Source organism: Aquarana catesbeiana, linkage group LG01 (assembly GCF_042186555.1).
Source record: "Aquarana catesbeiana isolate 2022-GZ linkage group LG01, ASM4218655v1, whole genome shotgun sequence".
NCBI lineage: Eukaryota > Metazoa > Chordata > Amphibia > Anura > Ranidae > Aquarana > Aquarana catesbeiana.
The window spans coordinates 674,931,697-674,951,128 of record NC_133324.1 but is presented as its reverse complement, the minus strand read 5'-3'; the positions used below and the strand labels follow the sequence as shown (position 1 = coordinate 674,951,128).

The following is a 19,432-nucleotide window of genomic DNA, read 5'->3' as shown; positions in this document are numbered from 1 at the left end:
GAGTACAAACACAACTTGCACACTGAACCATAACCTTTCTATAAAAACATTTATAAAAATGTCTGTATTTAAATCACAATGTGAACAAAGAATACATTTTCTAAATCCTAAAAATTGTTTGATGTAAGCACACAAGATGAAGGGATTTCACTTTAACCAAATCAGTATAAAATGTCATATTACTTTTCCTTACAATATATTAGTATGTCAAGCATGCATAGACTACAAAGTGTCACTCACAATCCCATACATAGGGTGAGTCAAGTGTGAATAATAATTACATCTGACATAAGAGCATATTTTAGTGGGGTTTTTTTTTTTTGCTTGACTGCCACCTGCTGGTAATACTAATTAATCTCTTCCTTCACTTTACAGATTTCCCACACTCCATCTGGTGACAATCACAAACAACACAATAATGTTCTGTCATCCATAAGGAACACTACTCCCTAAAATACTCACATATAGCCCTAGCCAATGGCACTGTATGAAGTATACTCACCCAGAATGGATTGGACTTGAAGAAAGTGCAACGTTATCTAAATTATCGTTCCCCCAGCTTAGCCGATAAGTGTTCTGCTCTGTTTTTGTCAAGTATGAAACCTACAATAAAGAATAATATAAGTTACTATAACAAACTTACTTTGTATAGATGACTTATACAAATAACCTTTTATTTTTAGGTAGAGGTTGAACCTATGTCAGGCCTTGATTGTTGTCTGTATCACTGGTGGAAAATTCCCCCAACTACTTGTGTGGTCACCAGTAATAGAAAGTGAAGGGGAATCTCCTCAACTGTACAAATAGCAATAAAATATACCTTTCGGGGTTACAATAGTTCAAGTCATTCGCCACTCTATCCAAAACTAAAAAAAAGTTTTTGGCAATAGTTCCACTTTTACAAATAAATTAAGTTCCAATTTGTATACATACTAAATATACAAAGGAGCATACACAATGGTTCAAACAAAAAAGGATGAAACACAAAAAAGTGGCACCGCCAATATTTTATAGGAAGTCCAATAAGAAAAAAAATCCTAGAAAACATGAATAGCGTAAAGGTGAACTCGAGGCATGCAGCTCAATATACAGATGAGGCTGTTAAATCCTGGCAAAAAAATTGGTATCTTTGTCCATCCAGTCCTATGTTTTACACAGCTGTGCCACACAGCTTTGATTGTCAGGAGACCAGGAAGTTGATAGATATATACACACACACACACTTTAACTAAGTGTATTCTGGCTAAATATTTAGGGCGCAGGATGTAGAAGAAAGGTGTGGGGTGGTGGATCTTGAGGGGATCCTGATCCTGTCAGCATCTGGAGGGATCATACCAATAACCCACAGCAGCCCTTTAAAATTTCCACTCCACGCATCCTCACAGCGTGGGCATTTCAATGAGTACTATACAGCCACCTGGGGCTTCCCCTCTCCACCTCCCTCCTGCATGTTTCCTTGGTAAGGCTGTCCCAAGTAGGTGGGCTCAAACCCTCTTGGTTGCCATCCCTCCCTCAGTGTCTGCCCGCCTTCAGTGTGCACCGATGCCTAAACCACAGCCGCAACACACCAGGAGAATAGTAATGACAGTGTGCTGGGGGTCGATTGGAATCAGTACATTTGCTGGATGGGGGGGGGGGGGATGGAGTTGGAGGTATTGGCATGATGGGGGATGGAACAAGAGGTGTGCTGGGAGGAAGGGGGGGGGGGATTAAAAGCTTAGATGTGCTAGATTGGGGGGTGGGGGTAATTGAAGGCATAGGTATGATGGATTGGGAGGTGCAACTGGAGGCATAGATATGATGGATTAGGGGGAGGGGGGTGGAATTTGAGGTATATTTATGATAGATTGGGGGGAGAGCGGGTGGAACTGGAGGCACAGGTATAATGGAGAATTGGGGGTGGAAACGTGGGCATAGGTATGATGGATTGGGGGGGAGGGGGTGGAATTGGAGGCATAGGTATGATGGTTTGGGGGGGAGGTGTGGAATTGGAAACATAGGTATGATAGATCAGGGAGGGGGTGGAACTGGAGGCATAGGTATGATAGATTGGTGGTGGGGGGGGGATTGGCTATTGATGTAATGCACTTATTTTCCTTCTATGTTTACATTGCTTTATGTTAATATTGTTAAAGTTGTTGTTGTTAATATTTACTTTTGTAACTTAATACTGCATAAGCGTTTAACAGTGTCATTTCATGAGACAATTTAGGAGGGCATGTTTAGGGGCGGAATTAGGGGCAGTGCAGAGTAGGGGTTGGGTGTGGCAACTGGTGGCGAGCAACTCTTAAGGCCTAGCTAGTAGCTCAGGACTTGAAATTTTGAGCCCTGCCCCACAGGATTCCTTTAACTCTATTAGTCCAGTGCACACCTTGTAAAACAATAACAAGCACTGTACACAATGGTTTTTTATGATATAACAGTCTGAATAAAAATAAATCTGAACATTATACGCTCTGCTGCCAAACAGATTCTGGTTTCTTCACTTTAATGGCTATTGCACCAGTATAACCTAAAGTGAACATACAGGCCTAACAGCTTGATGTAAATATTCATCAGTATATGCTAATGTTTTCAAAAACATGTTGCTATGTTTAATCCATAATTATATATGTATTTGTAAATTCGGGCATAGTGTCAAGGTGGCCTTTATTATGTGTGTGCTATAATCCAGCATTGAGTCGTGATGGCAACGGATTTTGGCAGCACTTAATTCAAACTAAGAAGAGCTAATCTCCCACAACCTAGCTTTATCTGTCAGAGATCCCCCATCTTTGGCCTTCCAAATCTATAATGTATTCAAATTTCAGGGCAGGAAAATGTACTAAAGTTTGTTTTCATTATATAAAACTTAAGGTGCAATTCTATGACTTATCTCCCAAATTTATCAAGAAAACCAACTTGAGAGGAACATGAAAGCTGTCTAGTCAGGCTCTTCTGAAAGTTCTAATTATCTTGTTGTCCACTTGCTTCAGGCAGGCCATAGATGTAGCAAATTTCTTTCCTGCAACCAAGGGTTGGTTGTACCCAAGTTGATTAATCAAACTTGGTACTTTCAGCCTGCCCACACAAGGTTTGAATCTTGGCCCGTTCAGCAGGATTTGAAGCATCTATGGCTAGCCTAACAGTATCTCAGAACGTACTGAACGTACTGTACCCTGTGCTCAAAATAAGAGCCAAGAAACCAGCAATGGCAGTCCTTGTATAGCTTTCATATAATGCAAATTATTTTTATCCAAGGTCTTACAGAACAACTGCACCATTGTTTAAAAAATAGTGCTAAGAGCTTACCACACATTAAATTAATTCTGTTGTTGTATCAACCAAAATGGTGCCCGCTGAGCTGACATTATCACTAATGCCTCATTTCCACTGAGCAGATCGGTTCGGGTCGGTACAGTTTGAATGGCCTAGAATGGTCCTGTCTATTCTGGTGAGCATTTCCATTGCAAGTGGGACCACAATGGGCCATTCAGGGTTTAGAAAAAATGCCTCAGCATAGCACAGCAGAGGGTTTTCTGTCAGCCAATCAGTGGAATGTATCGTAGCTCCGCCCTAACCGAACCGTTCCATTTTCTATGGCCCCACATCTGAAGCAGGACCCTGAATGGAGCGGTACGGTTCAGTTGTATGGGCCACTTTCATAATGGAAACACCCAAAATAGTGTACCGTACCGAACCGATCCGCTCAGTGGAAACGAGGCATAAGTGACCATCTAGGCTCCTTTAGAAGAACAACAGGAAGAACAGGAAGTACACTCTTGTGCTCTAAAAGTCCCAGCATTTAATGCACTCAAGGAAACTCACTCCCACCCAACCTCCCCCTTTGTTTGTCCTGTCTATCTGTTAACCATGTGGTGGACATGCTGAGGGGATTTAGTAGCATTCACATGCTCACCAACAGCACTGAACAAAAGAGCAATACACCCCTCTACGGCATTAAAAGGCTGCTTACCATGCAAGAATGTTCCAGTTTTAACCAAATGGCACCCCCTCTTTTCATCCTCCTTACTTGTTAGCCCATTGGTTGGCTGGCTTCTCAGGTGCATTAAATGCTGTAGAGCATGGGATAATACGTCATGTATACTTGTCCCCCCACAGGAGCATGGATGGTCAGTTACTGATGTGGTCAGCAGCCACCACTTTGGCTGATTTTAGCAACAAAGTTAGGACCATGGCAAAATCTTGCTTTATTGTGAAAAACGGTAAAGCCTTTATATTGTGATTTAATAAGTATGCTAGATCCATTACATCATTTATTTTTAAATAAATGGTATAGTTGTCCCTTAAGAAGAGGCCTAATAACCAGACTTATGTTACAAAGCTACAATATCAAATATGGAAACTTCATCCAGCACCACTCCCTACCCAATTTGCTGATGTATTACACTCAGTACATGTTTATGTTAAAAAAGAAGTCTAACTATTAATCAGTAATTGCTCATAGACATATGTTTTCTATTAGCATTTGAAAAGGGCAGAGCAAGCTTCTAGGCTAGAGTTGAGACCTAGATGCCAATAAAATTATCCCATACAAGTAGACATAGATTGCCACCTTCCTGAAACCTTGAAAGAAAAGTCCTAGTCATTCCATCTACAAGAACCAACAGGGGACAGTGAGAAGGCCCTAAACTGTCTGACAGCTTTGATTTATATCAACAGATCTGAGGAATACATTTTATCTGTCATATATAATACCAATATTATCATACTAATATTGTCATACAAATATTAGTAGCAGGGAAATGAAAATAATTCCTTCTGGTTGTAAATATTTTGGGCAACCTATACATGTAAAACTGTATTTGTAGGGTATGTAGAATCCCGGAGAAACACACAAAACGGTTATAGGGCACCTTGCAGTGATTGGTACTGTCACAATCGAACTTACACTGTGTCAGAAAAACCCTAACCTTGACCCAGCCATTGGAACTGTCCAGGGCCCATTTGATCCTGGTCACTTCAGAATACAAACTGTCCTGTGGGCTGGTACATCAACATCCCCCAGGGTTGATTGGCTAAGGTCTAAATTCCATCTATGTTTCAATAAATTGAGGTGGGGTGATTCATATGGAGCTGGTCCCTCTGACTGGTGAATTGCGGATGTTCTGACATGCTCCTGTTTTTATTCCCTTTTATTTTCATAGTGAATAGCCAATTCTGTATATCCTTTTTGTCTTTTTTGTAATTCTTTTCCTTTGTATATTTCATGCACTTCCCGCTTTTGGAATATTAAATTATAAAATTAATAAGTGACTTCTGTGTGCTAAGATAGGGCTCATTTCCCTGGAGAGACTGTTGCATTTTAGTGTCTATGTAAGTTAATTGCCAATCTGTATGCAGTTGCACTGTGTGTTGAGACATTGCATGCAGATTGTAAACAAGCAGATCTGTCAGACGGAGATCTGTGTGTGTGTGTGGTTGCCTAGCAGACCAGTCTGTGGACAAACTGCTAGGTGGTGGCAAGCTACAGTTTGTTGTGTATCTGGTGTGTGGGTGTGTGTGGATAATAGGAGGAGTGATTGACACTGGGGTTCTAGCTTGTAGGATAGCTGGAGGAATCCAAATAGTGTGTGCTAATTGCTAGAATGCTCCCCAACCCTTAGAGTGCAACAGATTGTATTTAGGATTCTTATCAACCTGTGTGTCGTCAGCCAGCTAAATTGGAGTGGTGTCTCCCTCTAGTGGTGGCCAGAGGTAGTGAAGACAATAAAAAAGTGTATCACAGTCAGTCTTACATGCTCAGAATAAGCTTCCCCTCATTCCCTCCTACCCCTAGTCAAGGGTCCAAGCCCCAGTTAGCTAGCTGCCATAGGCGCGTTTCATGACACTTCAGTTTTTATTAACTTGTTCCATTCCCCTGGTGACAAAGTAAATGTAATACCTTGTCCCATTATCCTATGTGCTAGCTGTGAGGCCACCTTGTCTGCCCTCCTCCAACCAAAGGGTGCCAAACTATGCAGCTAGCAAGGAGATGGCTGATTTGGCTGTTGAGACTTTTCTCTATCTCCAAGCACTTGTCATATACAAGTGTCTCAGAAGAAGCAACGCAGGGGGATAGGGGGCTTGTCAGCTAAAATGTTCCAGGCAAGTGAGCAAGTGTTTGCAGACATAGAAAAGTGACATTTGTCAAAGCAGCTGTCTCCTTGCTTGCATTGCCAGACAGCTGTGGAGGGAATAGGGGCACTCTGTCAAATCTCACAGATAGCATTAGACAACAGGAAGGAAGGTGGGAAGTACTACAGTGGCACTCTCAGCTCTCTCCCTACTAATTGGCCCACAAACAACAGTGGGAGCCATTGGCTCCCGCTGCTGTCAATTACAGCCAGGGAGGAGGGAGTGGGAGGGGTGAGGTCAAGCCGTGTTCTGTGTGTCAATGGACACAAAGAGTCAGCTCGGGAGAGAGCCTGCATAAGTGACCCCATAGCAAACGGCTTGCTTTAGGGGTTTTCGGCAGAGGGGAGGAGCCAGAAGTGACAGTGGGGGAACGGAGAAGAAGAGGATTGGGGCTGCTCCGTGCAGAACCACTGCATAAAGCTGGTAAGTATAACATGTTTGTTATTTAAAAAAATAAATAAAAAATAAGGTTTACAATCACTTTAATTAAAATCACAATTCTTCATTTAAAACTTCAAAACATCTCACTTATTAGATGAGAAATATAAAAAAAATTCATAAAAGTACCCACCTGGTCATGGGGTATGATAACAGTATCATCTATCATGGCACTGCCTCTGAGGTATGAGGAATGGCTCATCATGTGGGACCTGTCTGAACTGAAGGATCGCAGGCTGGTCGGTTCACACATATACACATCAGCAGTAGTGTTGGGTTTGGGAAGGTGGGATGGAAGGACAAGCCAGAGAATGAAACCATTAGCAATTAGCATCTATGCAGCTTCCAGGGGAGACTATAAAGTCTCAAAAAGACCACATTTAAATGCTTTAAATACAATAAACATAAAACAGTTTGATATGGGTAAAATATAGCATCAGAAAACAGGTACCTTAATATAGCATGTGGTCTAATATTAGAGAATGAAATTCTCTAAACAATTACCTTTGGATAAATGTGTATACAAAGAGTAACTTTAGGTTAATCGCATGTATAATACATGCAGAACATCCCCTGGAAGATACAAACTGCACTAACATTGAATCAGCTTCATGCTCTTTTAAAGTAATTTACATGATGCTGATGCCAAAGACACAAATAAAGCATATAAAGCATCACACAAAAGCTGGGTACAGATGTCACAACAACTGCAAAAACAGACAACATTAAGAATGTTACAAGAAACTGTGAATAAAACATTTAATTAAAAGCCGCCACTATAAAAAAACTTAAATCATCTAGATAAATGAGAATATTGTTTTGAAATTATGTAATAAAAAATATGAACCTGAATTTATTTCATAAAAACTTAAAGAGCACCCCAAACCTTACAGGGAACAGGCAGCCCTAAAGATTTAGAAGTAGTTTACTAAAAGGGTGATCATTACAGTGACCCATAAATCTATGAAAAAGAGAAAAAAAAAAAAACTTTACTAAAAAAATGGCCTATAGTTTTTAAATATGTTTTAAATAATTATAATATTATAGGAAACAACTAAGATAAAATACATATCTACGCTGTGTATGTAGAGCAGGAGGAGACAATGAATGGACTATTTCTATGGAATAAATGACTGCCCAAAAAACTTAACAACTGGAATAAATAGATAAAATCACTGCCATATTAAAACTTTTTGTTCAATGCTCCGAAGCCTCAGTTGTGAAAGAGGTTGTGTTGGGAAGTTCACATCATAGTACTACTTGATGATGGTGATCTGCTAAAAACTAGAGCATTTTCACTAATCATCGTATTTACTAAGCTATTTTTTCAGTATATCATCCTTAGTGCACATATATATATATATGACATTGAAGACTGAATGCTCAATATGCAGTACAGTGACTTAATGTTAACACAGAACACAGAGGTAGTGCTGCGAAGGTCACAATTAGCATTTTTATGAAAGTACATATACTGTATGCTGGGAGGTACAGGGTGAACCTAGGGGAAACAGTCATCTCATGCAATGTCATACCTACCTAGGCATAGTACTGTGGGATTAAATCCATATAAATGGAAGGGAGAAAAACAAAGGGAATAATGATAGGAAAATTGTTAAGGAATGAAGGCTAACTATCGCATTAGTCAGAGAAAAACAAGTAGAGCATAAATCTATAAAAAAAAAATAGTTGGGTAGGTAAAATGAACCATTAACATCAGTAAAGTGGTGATGTTAGTAAAACGGGTTTTTTTCTATTCTTAATTGCTGAAAATTCTTCCTACATTTTATAAATATTTCAAATATTTGTAATGGTAGACTATGGGTTGCTCTGAATAATACTATACATTCAACATAAAAAAAGATTTATATGCTTCAAGCTACAAATTGCATAAACTTTGCTTTTCCTTAACTAAAGAGCTTTTTTATATTAAGGTCTCAATACAAAATATTAACTTTATACCTAAGACCCAAGGTTTGGATTCTAAACGTTTCTTTACTTTCATTAGTTTTTGAGGGCACTCCATATGACTGGCGTTAGATAATGAATTTATGTAAAATCTCCACTAATAGATACAAAGAGCATTGTAATTAATATATTTTAGTTTGATCAATGTGCGTGTGTAATATGTCTTCTGATATGTCTATTTACTGAAAATGGAGGGTAGTTGTTCACCAAGTTGAATATTCTATTAATTACTACTGTATGTGAGAAAGCTTTTCATAAACAGTTCAGTGCCTGAGTTTGCTTATCTGAACAATTCGACCCAAACCAGTTTGTTTTTCATATATCCACTTCAAAGGATCACCTTATTTGGATATGCCATCCTTTCATGAATACGTAATTTTCCCCAATAATTGCTAACATGTGCATACTTAAGTTTCCCTCCAAAATGAGTGTGGTAAGGATTTGCAATAAAGGGGGTACATTAATCCTAAATACAGGGGAGTGGGAATTAGCCAATTCTAAAAGGGATGAGTAAGATTTGAATATAGTGAATATATATGCCCACCAATTAGAGCCACTCCATGAAAACTAATGGAAGAGAGGCCTGTATGAGTACACACACACACACACACTAGAGGAAAGGATTAGATGGAGAAGTTAGAAGTCTTTGGAACACCAGTTACCAGAATGTGGCCCTCATGCACAGTTCAAAGGTAATTATGGAATATATCCCTGACACTTATCTAAATGTTTGCCTTATGTCTTTTTTCCTTACTGTTTGTACTTAGTAGTATGTTAGAGCTCTCATAATATTGCTTCCTTTTCCAGTAACTAGACAGATGGCTGTTTGTTAGTTTTAGACCTTCATACTATTTACCAATACATTTCTGTTGTTGTGTTGAAGCTTTCACTTTCAAAGAACTCTCATTTACCAAATTATATTAGAGAATTATTAAATCTCATAATATATTGATTTTGGTCAACATAATTGGCGACCACAAAGGGGCTCAAGTCTCTAGTTAACAGTGCTAGTCAGCTAACGTTCTCCATGCATTAACATAATGGGGTTGATTTACTAAAACTGGAGAGTGCAAAATCTGGTTTAGATGTGCATAGAAACCAATCAGCTTCCAACTTCAGCTTTTTCAATTAAGCTTTGACAAAAAATCTGGAAGCTGGTTGGTTTCCTTGCAGAGCTGCATCAGATTTTGCAGTCTCCAGTTTTAGTAAATCAACCCCATTGCATGGCCCTATTCACTGCAAATGGGAAACGAGTTTATTCTAATCTGGTATTGTGGGTACAACAATATCTTTAAACCCTGAGCACAAGACAGTTACAGTGCTTTCCGAAGTAAATTAGTTTTTGTGGGGTTCATTGATGGAAGTACTTTACATATAGACTGTTTTTCCAGAGAAAGTTTACTGTTATTGTATGTTAGGTTTTCTTTATTTATTACTTACTGTGTATGTGATTCTTTAGATGAGTGCTAGTGTCCCTCCCATTATTGGATCTTTAAGTGGTTGTAACCCCACTGTCTTACTTTTATTTAGGGTAACAAACGTTTTAATGCGTAACACCACTAAAATTTCTACTATGCAATAAATGTTTGAGTTTTTATGCTATCTATTACATATATTCATAAATGCCAAACAAGTGCTTTTTTTAGTCTGACAGAAACACAACATGCTATATATAGGATTAGTCATCAACTACTCAGCTTTATCTCCATTGTTAAGATAAGCTCTAGGTATTGACTCTGAATTTAAAACAGCAATTTAGCAAACCATAAAGCTAACTGCAGAGAAGAAGAAAATACATCATACACTGCAATCAGATATCACCCACAGGAAAATGTACCTTCACAAAAGATCTGATTTAAGCTCATCTGTGACACTGCTGTCACATAATTATACTGACTTTTTAAAAGTCTATTTATTCCCTACACCATAAAAAACGTATGTAAGAAATCTTTACACATTACAAGTTATACTAGTAGGATACCCATTTAAATATAGTGATAAACCACACGCTATGACTGCTGCACAAGCATTGGGAAGGACTAAAATTCCTTTTTTACACCAGTTTTTTTGTGATTTAGATGTAGATGTGTGTTCACACTAAACACTGAATAGTGGTTTTATGATTCCTAAAATATGCAACTTGTGAGGAGGTAGTACTTCCAGTTTTGGAGCTGGGCTCTCCTGTCAGTCTTTGTTATGAGAATTGAAGGCTGAAGTTTTATGAAGGATTATTTTTGTTAAATGACAGCTGGGCATAGGGAGGGCCTTTTCTGTATCCACTTGTATTAAACAGCCACTCTCTTTCTACCATTTTGGTTAAAACTTGTTTCATCTGCCTCCACTTTCTCTTTTTTCACAGCTAAATAATACATTTCAGCCGGTATAGTCCAAGCTCATTAACAAAAACTCTATTTTGCATGTAAACACAATAGTAATTTCTCCATACCTGTCTGAGCGTCCACCCTCCAAGCTGTACCTCAAATAGGTCATGCCATCCAAATACTGGCTGCTTGGCAGAGAGTCATCTCCTAGTTCTTTTAGGTCTTCTGGCCGCAGGTACTCACCACCATCCCCGGTCATTGTATCATCTGCTTGTAAAAAATCAAAAAGAAAACAGAAATACCGGTACTTAAAAAATATTTGCTATTGTCACGTTACACCTATCATGAAAAAAATGGGGATTAGCGATCACCAAGAAACCTTATAAATGAACACCATGGACATAAACAATCAAAACTACCACTGATGCAAACATTAAAAATGACAACGCTGTCAAACAACTTAGAGACCTGCCAGCAGCACACTTCATACAACCACCAAATTCAGTCCACACTGCAATAAGTCTATGGGGATACACGTTCTCTTCCACAGTCAGTGGGATAGGAAAGGCTGAGATTATTCAAAAAGTAAAGCCACTCCATCCACGGAGACAAAAACCCTGGTAATCGTCCAATCAAAAGGGTGTCGCAATCCACATAGAATGCCGCTGAGGCTGAATGTTCAATTAAACCACAATGAGGGTAATACAGGCTCGATGAGGAGATAAGGGCAGCAAGGAAATGGAAGTAGCTGGATATTATCTTGGATAGGATCTATGGATAAACAGCAGAACCAGTCACATAAGTTGGTATAAGTCAACCCCACAACAGGAGATTGACAGCCAGATGTCACTGGTTATATATATAGACTGATGAGGATCCAACACACAAGTCCCATATAGCATTCACAGGGCAGCATATAGCCACTGTACATAAGTATGCTCACCGCCTCATGTCTCACAGAAGGGGAGGTTTGCTGCAAATCCTCATGCTGTGTGCAGTCCGTGCTTGCCAGCTCCTATTTCATAGTCCAATAGCCCAGAAAGATTGAAGTCCTGCAAAGCCAGTCTGCTTCCCCAATAGTTTGGCGGGGTGGGAGAGTGGGTCAGGCAGGATCACCAGAGTTGCATGGTAAAATCACGATGACCAGTTTCGTTTGCCTATAAGCGAACTTCTTCAGAACCACACCTGTAAATTTAGGTGGGGGCCTCGGCATAGGGATACAGTCCTGATTTTGAACTACCCTGTGCACTAATTCATTATTGGTCTGTCTAGGTGTCTATTTATACATGGTTTTACGTTACTCTCATCAATATATATTACATAGATCTGAAAATGACTAGTGCCACATATTAAAATATTGTGTCATTACAGGATCATATGCTCTATTTAATTGCGTATACAAACAAAAAGCAATATAATCAAATATCTATAGAAGCCTTGCCCATAGACTCCAAACTTTTCTCATGTTTTTATTTCTTGTTAGGTTGCTAAAGTGATTTACAGCCCTTTTTTTTTTTGCTTAGCTTTTGTATAGGCTTGGAAGGAATAAATAATGCTGTCAAGCAGTGGCGTAACTAGAACCTTCAGGGCCCTGGTGCAAGAAACCATGAAGGGCCCCCCTGACCTCTGGCCAGGATCCTTCCCATTGATCCAGGGGGCATTAGGACCTGGATAGGAGGAGCGGCATATGGAGGAACAAATCCCCTCCATTTTCCTCCTGCAGCCGCTGAATGCCTATGGGAGGGAGAGTAGGAGAAGCAGGCTTTTAGCGCCTGCAGGAGAAAAATGGAGTGGATTTGTTCTTCTATATGTCCCCCCCCCATCCAGGTGTACATGGGCAACATGTGCGCCACTGTGCTCCTGGGATGAGTGGCAGTGGTTGTGGTGGGGGATGGGATCAGTGGCAGCAGTGGTGGGGGGGATGGGATCAGTGACAGTGGTGAGGGGAATGGGAACAGTGGCAAGGGTGGTAGTTGGGGGAGTGGGATCAGTGGTAGGGGGGATTGAATGGGATGAGTGGCAGAGGTGGTGGGGGAATGGGATCATTGGCAAGGGTTGTGGTTGGGGGGATGGGATGGGATAAGTGGTAGTGGTGGGGAGGGAATGGGATCAGTGGCAAGGATGGTGGTTGCGGGATGGGATCAGTGGCAGCAATGGTCGTGGTGGTGTGGGTGGATCAGTGGCAGCAATGGTCGTGGTGGTGTGGGGGGTATCAGTGGTGGTGGTGTGTGTGGGGGGGAATCAGTGGCAGTAGTGGTGGTGGTGTGGGGGGTATCAGTGGCACTAGTGGTGATCTCATGTGTTAGGGGGTAATCAGTGGCAGTAGTGGTGGTGGTGGTATCAGTGGCAGTAGTGGTGGTGGGGGTATCAGTGGCAGTAGTGGTGTGGGGGAATCAGTGGTAGTAGTGGTGGTGCGGGGTATCAGTGCCAGTAGTGGTGGTGGGGGGTATCAGTCAGTGGCAGGAGTGGTGGTGGGGGGTATCAGTGACAGTAGTGGTGGGGGGCATCAGTGGCAGTAGTCGTGGTGGGGGTATCAGTGGCAGTAGTGGTGGTGTGGGGTATCAGTGGTAATAGTGGTGGTGGGGGTATCAGTGGCAGTAGTGGTGGTGGAGGGTATCAGTGACAATGTTGATATGAAGGATGGGATCAGTGCCACTCACTTGCAGATTACTTGCAGATCACTTGCTTCCCCTCCTTGCTAGGTCTTGCTTGGGTGGGCAGAGAAGATGGGCGGGGCCTGTGAGTACCTGTGCGTGCAGGCGGAGAGGATGGGTGGAGCATGCGGAGCGGGCAGAGAGGATGGGCAGAGCAGGCGGGGACTGTGCCCGTGCGGGATGGCGGACAGGATGAGCGGAGCGGGCAGGGACTGTGTAGTGTGCCCGTGAGTGCAGGCGGGGAGGATGGGCAGAGTGACAAAGAGGATGGGCGGAGCGGGCAGGGACTGTGCCCGTGAGGGAGGGCGGAGAGGGAGGGGACTGTGCAGTGTACCCGTAAGTGTGGGCGGAGAGGATAGGTGGAGTGTACTATCTCCCGGGTGGCGGCGGGCCGCCCTACAGTGGCAGAACTCAAGGACCCAGACGCAAGTGCGCCTGCTGCGACCCTGGTAATTTTGCCACTGCTGTCAATTTTTTTTTTATAGCTGTCCATGGAGCCATTGGGGAAATTTCACCTAATTTCATATTCCTTTGACAGCAGAGAAAAAAAAATATGGGATTAGATAGCAGATAGTAATAATAACTTGACTGATTCTAACTCTTCCCAGTTTTACTAGAAAAAAAGTGTTTTGTTGCAGCCTGAACCACCACTGGAGAAATTTCCTATCACTTCCTGTCCCAACAGGAAGTTAGACAAAATCTATCAAATTGGGTCACAGACTACAAATCAAATTCAGAAAAAAGGTGGGGTCTATCCTTTCCCCACTTTGTCTAAAAACTGGGCTGGAGATGAGCTTTAAAATGTACCCAAGTAAGATAGCTATATGTTTTCTATCACATACTCAAATTTGCATATAATATTAACTGCTTTTGGGTTGCAGAGAAACACGTACTGAAAGAATATAAAGTCTACTAATGCTCACTTTGCCTTCTTAAAATGCTACTTGCCATGCTGATCAAAATAGCTTTAAAGCAGAGTTCCACCAAGAAATGGAACTTCTGCTTTAAGTGCTGGTGACCCACTGACATACCATATTTGGTATGTCATTTTTTTTTGGAAGGGGGGGAAGTGGGTACCCAGTTTTGACAGGCACCCTGCTCCCAGTCCCTCCACTGGCGCCGCGGGGGCCAGAAGGAAGTTCACCTTCACCCCTCCCTCCCTGCAATCTTCTGGGACACGTCACAGGTTCTAGAAGATTGCCTGGCCATTCTCAACACGCAGAGCGGCTCGCGCTCTCGAAGTGCGCGCCCAGCTGTGAAGCCACAGCCGAGCGCCCATTGTTACAATGCCAGCACCGCGGAGAGGAGGGGGAGAGGAGCAAGACTTCATGCGCCCGCATCGCTGGACCATGGGACAGGTGAGTGTCTGTTTATTAAAAGTCAGCAGCTACACTTTTTGTAGCTGCTGACTTTTAAATGGGTGGAACTCCGCTTTAATACTTTATGAGAGCAAGACTTGGAATAAGTTTGCAGATTATGAGTTAAGACCTCAGACATTTTTAATCTGCATGCTTGTTCCAGATCCCTAAGAAAAGAATAAAGTTACAGACAAACTGGCACCCCATATATTTTCTCAATAAGGGTATTCTTTAGCCACATACAGTATTAGCCACATACAGTATCTCACATAAGTGAGTACACCCCTCAAATTTTTGTAAATATTTTATTATATCTTTTCATGTGACGACAATGAAGAAATTACACTTTGCTACAATGTAAAGAAGTGAGTGTACAGCTTGTATAACAGTGTAAATTTGCTGTCCCCTCAAAATAACTCAACACACAGCCATTAATGTCTAAACTGCTGAAAACAAAAGTGAGTACAGCCCTAAGTGAAAATGTCCAAATTGGGCCCAATTAGCCATTTTCCTTCCCCGGTGTCATGTGACCCGTTAGTATCACAAGGTCTCAGGTGTGAATGGGAAGCAGGTGTGTTAAATTTGGTGTTATCACTCTCACTTTCTCATACTGGTCACTGGACGTTCAACATGGCACCTCATGGCAAAGAACTCCCTGAGGATCTGAAAAAAATACTTGTTGCTCTACATAAAGATGGCCTAGGCTATAAGAAGATTGCCAAGACCCTGAAGCTGAGCTGCAGCACGGTGGCCAAGACCATACAGTGGTTTAACAGAACAGGTTCCACTCAAAACAGGCCTCGCCATGGTTGACCAAAGAAGTTGAGTGCACGTGCTCAGTGTCATATCCAGAGGTTGTCTTTGGGAAATAGATGCCAGCATTGCTGCAGAGTTTAAGGGGGTGGGGCGGTCAGCCTGTCAATGCGCAGACCATACACCGCACACTGCATCAAATTGGTCTGCATGGCTGTTATCCCAGAAGGAATCCTCTTCTAAAGATGATGCACAAGAAAGCCCGCAAACAGTTTGCTGAAGATAAGCGGACTAAGGACATGGATTACTGGAACCATGTCCTGTGGTCTGATGAGACCAAGATAAACGTATTTGGTTCAGATGGTATCAAGTGTGTGGTGGCAACCAAGTGAGGAGTACAAAGACAAGTGTGTCTTGCCTACAGTCAAGTATGGTGGTGGGAGTGACATGGTCTGGGGCTGCATGAGTGCTGCCAGCACTGGGGAGCTACAGTTCATTGAGGGAACCATGAATGTCAACATGTACTGTGACATACTGAAGCAGAGCATGATCCCCTCCCTTTGGAGACTGGGCCGCAGGGCAGTATTCCAACATGATAATGACCCCAAACACACCTCCAAGAAGACCACTGCCTTGCTAAGGAAGCTGAGGGTAAAGGTGATGGACTGGCCAAGCATGTCTCCAGACCTAAACACTATTGAGCATCTGTGGGGCATCCTCAAACAGAAGGTGGAGGAACGCAAGGTTTCTAACATCAACCAGATCCCCGATGTCATCATGGAGGAGTGGAAGAGGACTCCAGTGGCAACCTGTGAAGCTCTGGTGAACTCCATGTCCAAGAGGGTTAAGGCAGTGCTGGAAAATAATGGTGGCCACACAAAATATTGACACTTTGGGCCCAATTTGGACATTTTCACTTAGGAGTGTACTCACTTTTGTTAACAGCGGTTAGGACAATAATGGCTGTGTGTTGAGTTATTTTGAGGGGACAGCAAATTTACACTGTTATACAAGCTGTACACTCACTACTTTACATTGTAGCAAAGTGTAATTTCTTCAGTGTTGTCACATGAAAATATATAATAAAATATTGACAAAAATGTGAGGGGTGTACTCACTTTTGTGAGATACTGTAGATCCTATGCAAGCTGTCCATTTATTACAGTCTTGTAGATAATCTATTTTGGAACAATTGGAGGTGGGTGGGCTTTGGGACTGTCCTCAATATCCTACTTTAATCCTTATGTCCATGTTGGGATGAGATGAAGTGCATATTGAGGTATGATGGGGTATCACATTATTTACCCACTAGGGAGGGAAGACGCTTAGGAGGAAAAAAATTAATTGCAAGGTTTTGATGACTGGTACTCCAGGGGTACTCTAGGGGTGCCCGATTTCCTATTTTAGTTATATGCTAATGACCACTTAAAGTCCTTTCACAATATACAATAGGATTTTGGTATCCCCTCTCATAGGTTTTTCCAATACCTTCAACTGCGTCATGCCCTTTCAGCCCAATTTAAGCAGATTACTTTTAGACTCATTGCTTCACCACCTACGGATCAACTAGCTAATACTACAGATAAGAGAGGCGTCATTTCTTCCATGTATGAATCCCTTGGATAGTTCCCATGGTAATCAACAGCTCCCTGGCAGGAAAGGATGGGATAAACATATTGCTGGTTTAGATGAAGAGGTACGGCAAGCTGTGTTGGAACAGATACTACTTGTTTCCCTTTTATCAACACAAAGATTATACCAACTTTTTGTCATACATGGGGCTTCTAGAATGCCATATAAATTATATCAATTATATATAACACACAGACTGAATTTTAATGGTTCAAAGAATGTCAGGGAAAATGGTCAGCCCTCACGCACGTTAACTTCATCAAATCTGCCCCTCTTTGAAAAAAATTTGCACAACCCTGCTGTAGGTCCTCGGGCCTGCCCTGAAAGTCTTGAGAGGGGGTGGACATGGCCTTCTGGCTTGGTTCGCTCTCTCTCACGGGGTCTCCCTTCAGGGGAGCCCCACCTAGTACTTGGGTTGGTCTGTTTGGGCAGACCTCCCAGGGAACGGGATCCGTCTCGTTTTGGCCAAACCATGTGAAGTACCCCAGTCTCCTTTCTCTTCGGAGGACTATGTGTACACACTGTACACGTTTTTTGTTTCACTTTTTGGTGTGCACTTTTTTGCACACCACGGGCTTTTAAAAAAAAAATGGCTAGGATAGAGTTTTTTTTTTTATTTTGATTAAATAACTACACCTGCAAAATATATTCCCATGGGTAAAACGTTTAAAAAAACTAAAACCAAAACCGATGTGGCTCACGGCCAAAGTTAAAAATAATAAATAATAATAAATGTAAATAATAAAGCTTATGTTTAAAAAAACACAAAAAGAAAGGAACACTATTATTTAAATGTTACAAAGCATATAACAGAATATGATAACGAAGAAAAATGCTCCTGCGCACAAGTGGGTAGCTGACCAACCAGTAATATAACACAGGCCTTGCTGCCCTTAAGGATGGGGAATCCTAGCAGACAACGAGAAACAAGAGAGACAGGGCGCACCAGCCATGTGCATTATCTTTAGGTAAAATTTATTATAATAATGATAAAAAGGAACTACTTACAAACAGTAGTAGAAGATCACAAAAGTATAAAGCAATCTTCAAATCACAGCATGTGGTGAAGGAGCAGCAGAGCCCACCAGAGGTACCGAAAGAGCCCACAAAAATCACTGCTGGCTGATGCATTTCGAGGGGAACATCCTCATTATTAATATATCATTATTATAATAAATTTTACCTAAAGATAATGCATATGGCTGGTGCGCCCTGTCTCTCTTATAACAGAATATGTAAATAGGAATTCAAGGCCGCAAAAATTCAAAACACACACAGCTAATGTGTAAGGTAAAGTCTACAAGCTAGGTAAATTCTGTTTCTAAATGGATAGAAAACTGTCTAAAAGGCCGAATTCAGATAGATGCGATTAATGATTCATACTCTGAATGGTCTGAGATTATCAGTGGTGCACCCCCAGATTCAGTATTGGGACCCTTACTTTTTACTACATTTATAAATGATATAGGGTCTGAGATTAAAAGTACCATTTCAGTCTTTGCAAATGACACCAAGCTATGCAGTGGAATAACGTCCTTACAGGATGTCTCCAACTGACAAGCTGACCTCAATGCATTGCTTAATTGGGAAACTATGTGACAAATGAGGTTTAATGATGATAAATGTAAAGTTTTGCACTTGGGGGCTAAGAATATCATACATACATACTATCATACATACTAGGGGGCAGTGGCAGCTGGTATTTTTTTGTTTGTGGGGGGTGGTGGCAAACAACCGAACCCCCTGCGAGACAACTCAAACACCCACAACCTGCTGTCCGCTGGTCGGTCCACCAGCACTTAACCCATCTAGGCGGCGGGGACCGGGCATCCATGCAGCGGCAGCGGGGACTGGGCATCCAGACATCGGCAGGGGGACCAGGCATCCAGGCATCGGCAGGGGGACCAGGCATCCAGGTATTGGCGGGACCGGGTGGCTCTTTTCCTCCTCCTAGGCGTCCAATAGGATCGCCTGTCCTTTAAGCCAATCGGGTGACGGGTATCAGTCCCGATTGGTCCGGAGGAGGATCAATGTTGCAACAGCGAATATTCATTTGCTGTTGCAACACACCTGGGTGGGCTCCGGAAGCATCCTCAGCATCCCGTGCCCATAATATTTTGAAGCCTATGGCCCTAAGCAGGTGCTTCAGAAAAAAATCCTGGCTGCTGTAATTCATGTACCCGGTGACCCG

General features: G+C 41.9%; 1 protein-coding gene across 27 annotated transcripts in view; it reads right to left on the bottom strand.

Moving 5' to 3' along the window:
• The window catches only part of ANK2 (ankyrin 2), a 793,913-nt gene that overhangs the window by 109,679 nt on the left and 664,802 nt on the right, over positions 1-19,432 (bottom strand). For 14 of the 27 annotated variants that reach the window (XM_073602841.1, XM_073602877.1, XM_073602815.1 and 11 more), the window contains 4 exons: positions 10,970-11,111; positions 8,095-8,106; positions 6,689-6,791; positions 503-603 (listed from right to left, as the gene is read on the bottom strand). In XM_073602841.1, the coding sequence (XP_073458942.1) occupies positions 503-603; positions 6,689-6,791; positions 8,095-8,106; positions 10,970-11,111 (358 nt within the window). The remainder of the gene's footprint in view (positions 1-502; positions 604-6,688; positions 6,792-8,094; positions 8,107-10,969; positions 11,112-19,432) is intronic. The other 13 variants (XM_073602956.1, XM_073602972.1, XM_073602775.1 and 10 more) reach the window with 2 other exon arrangements.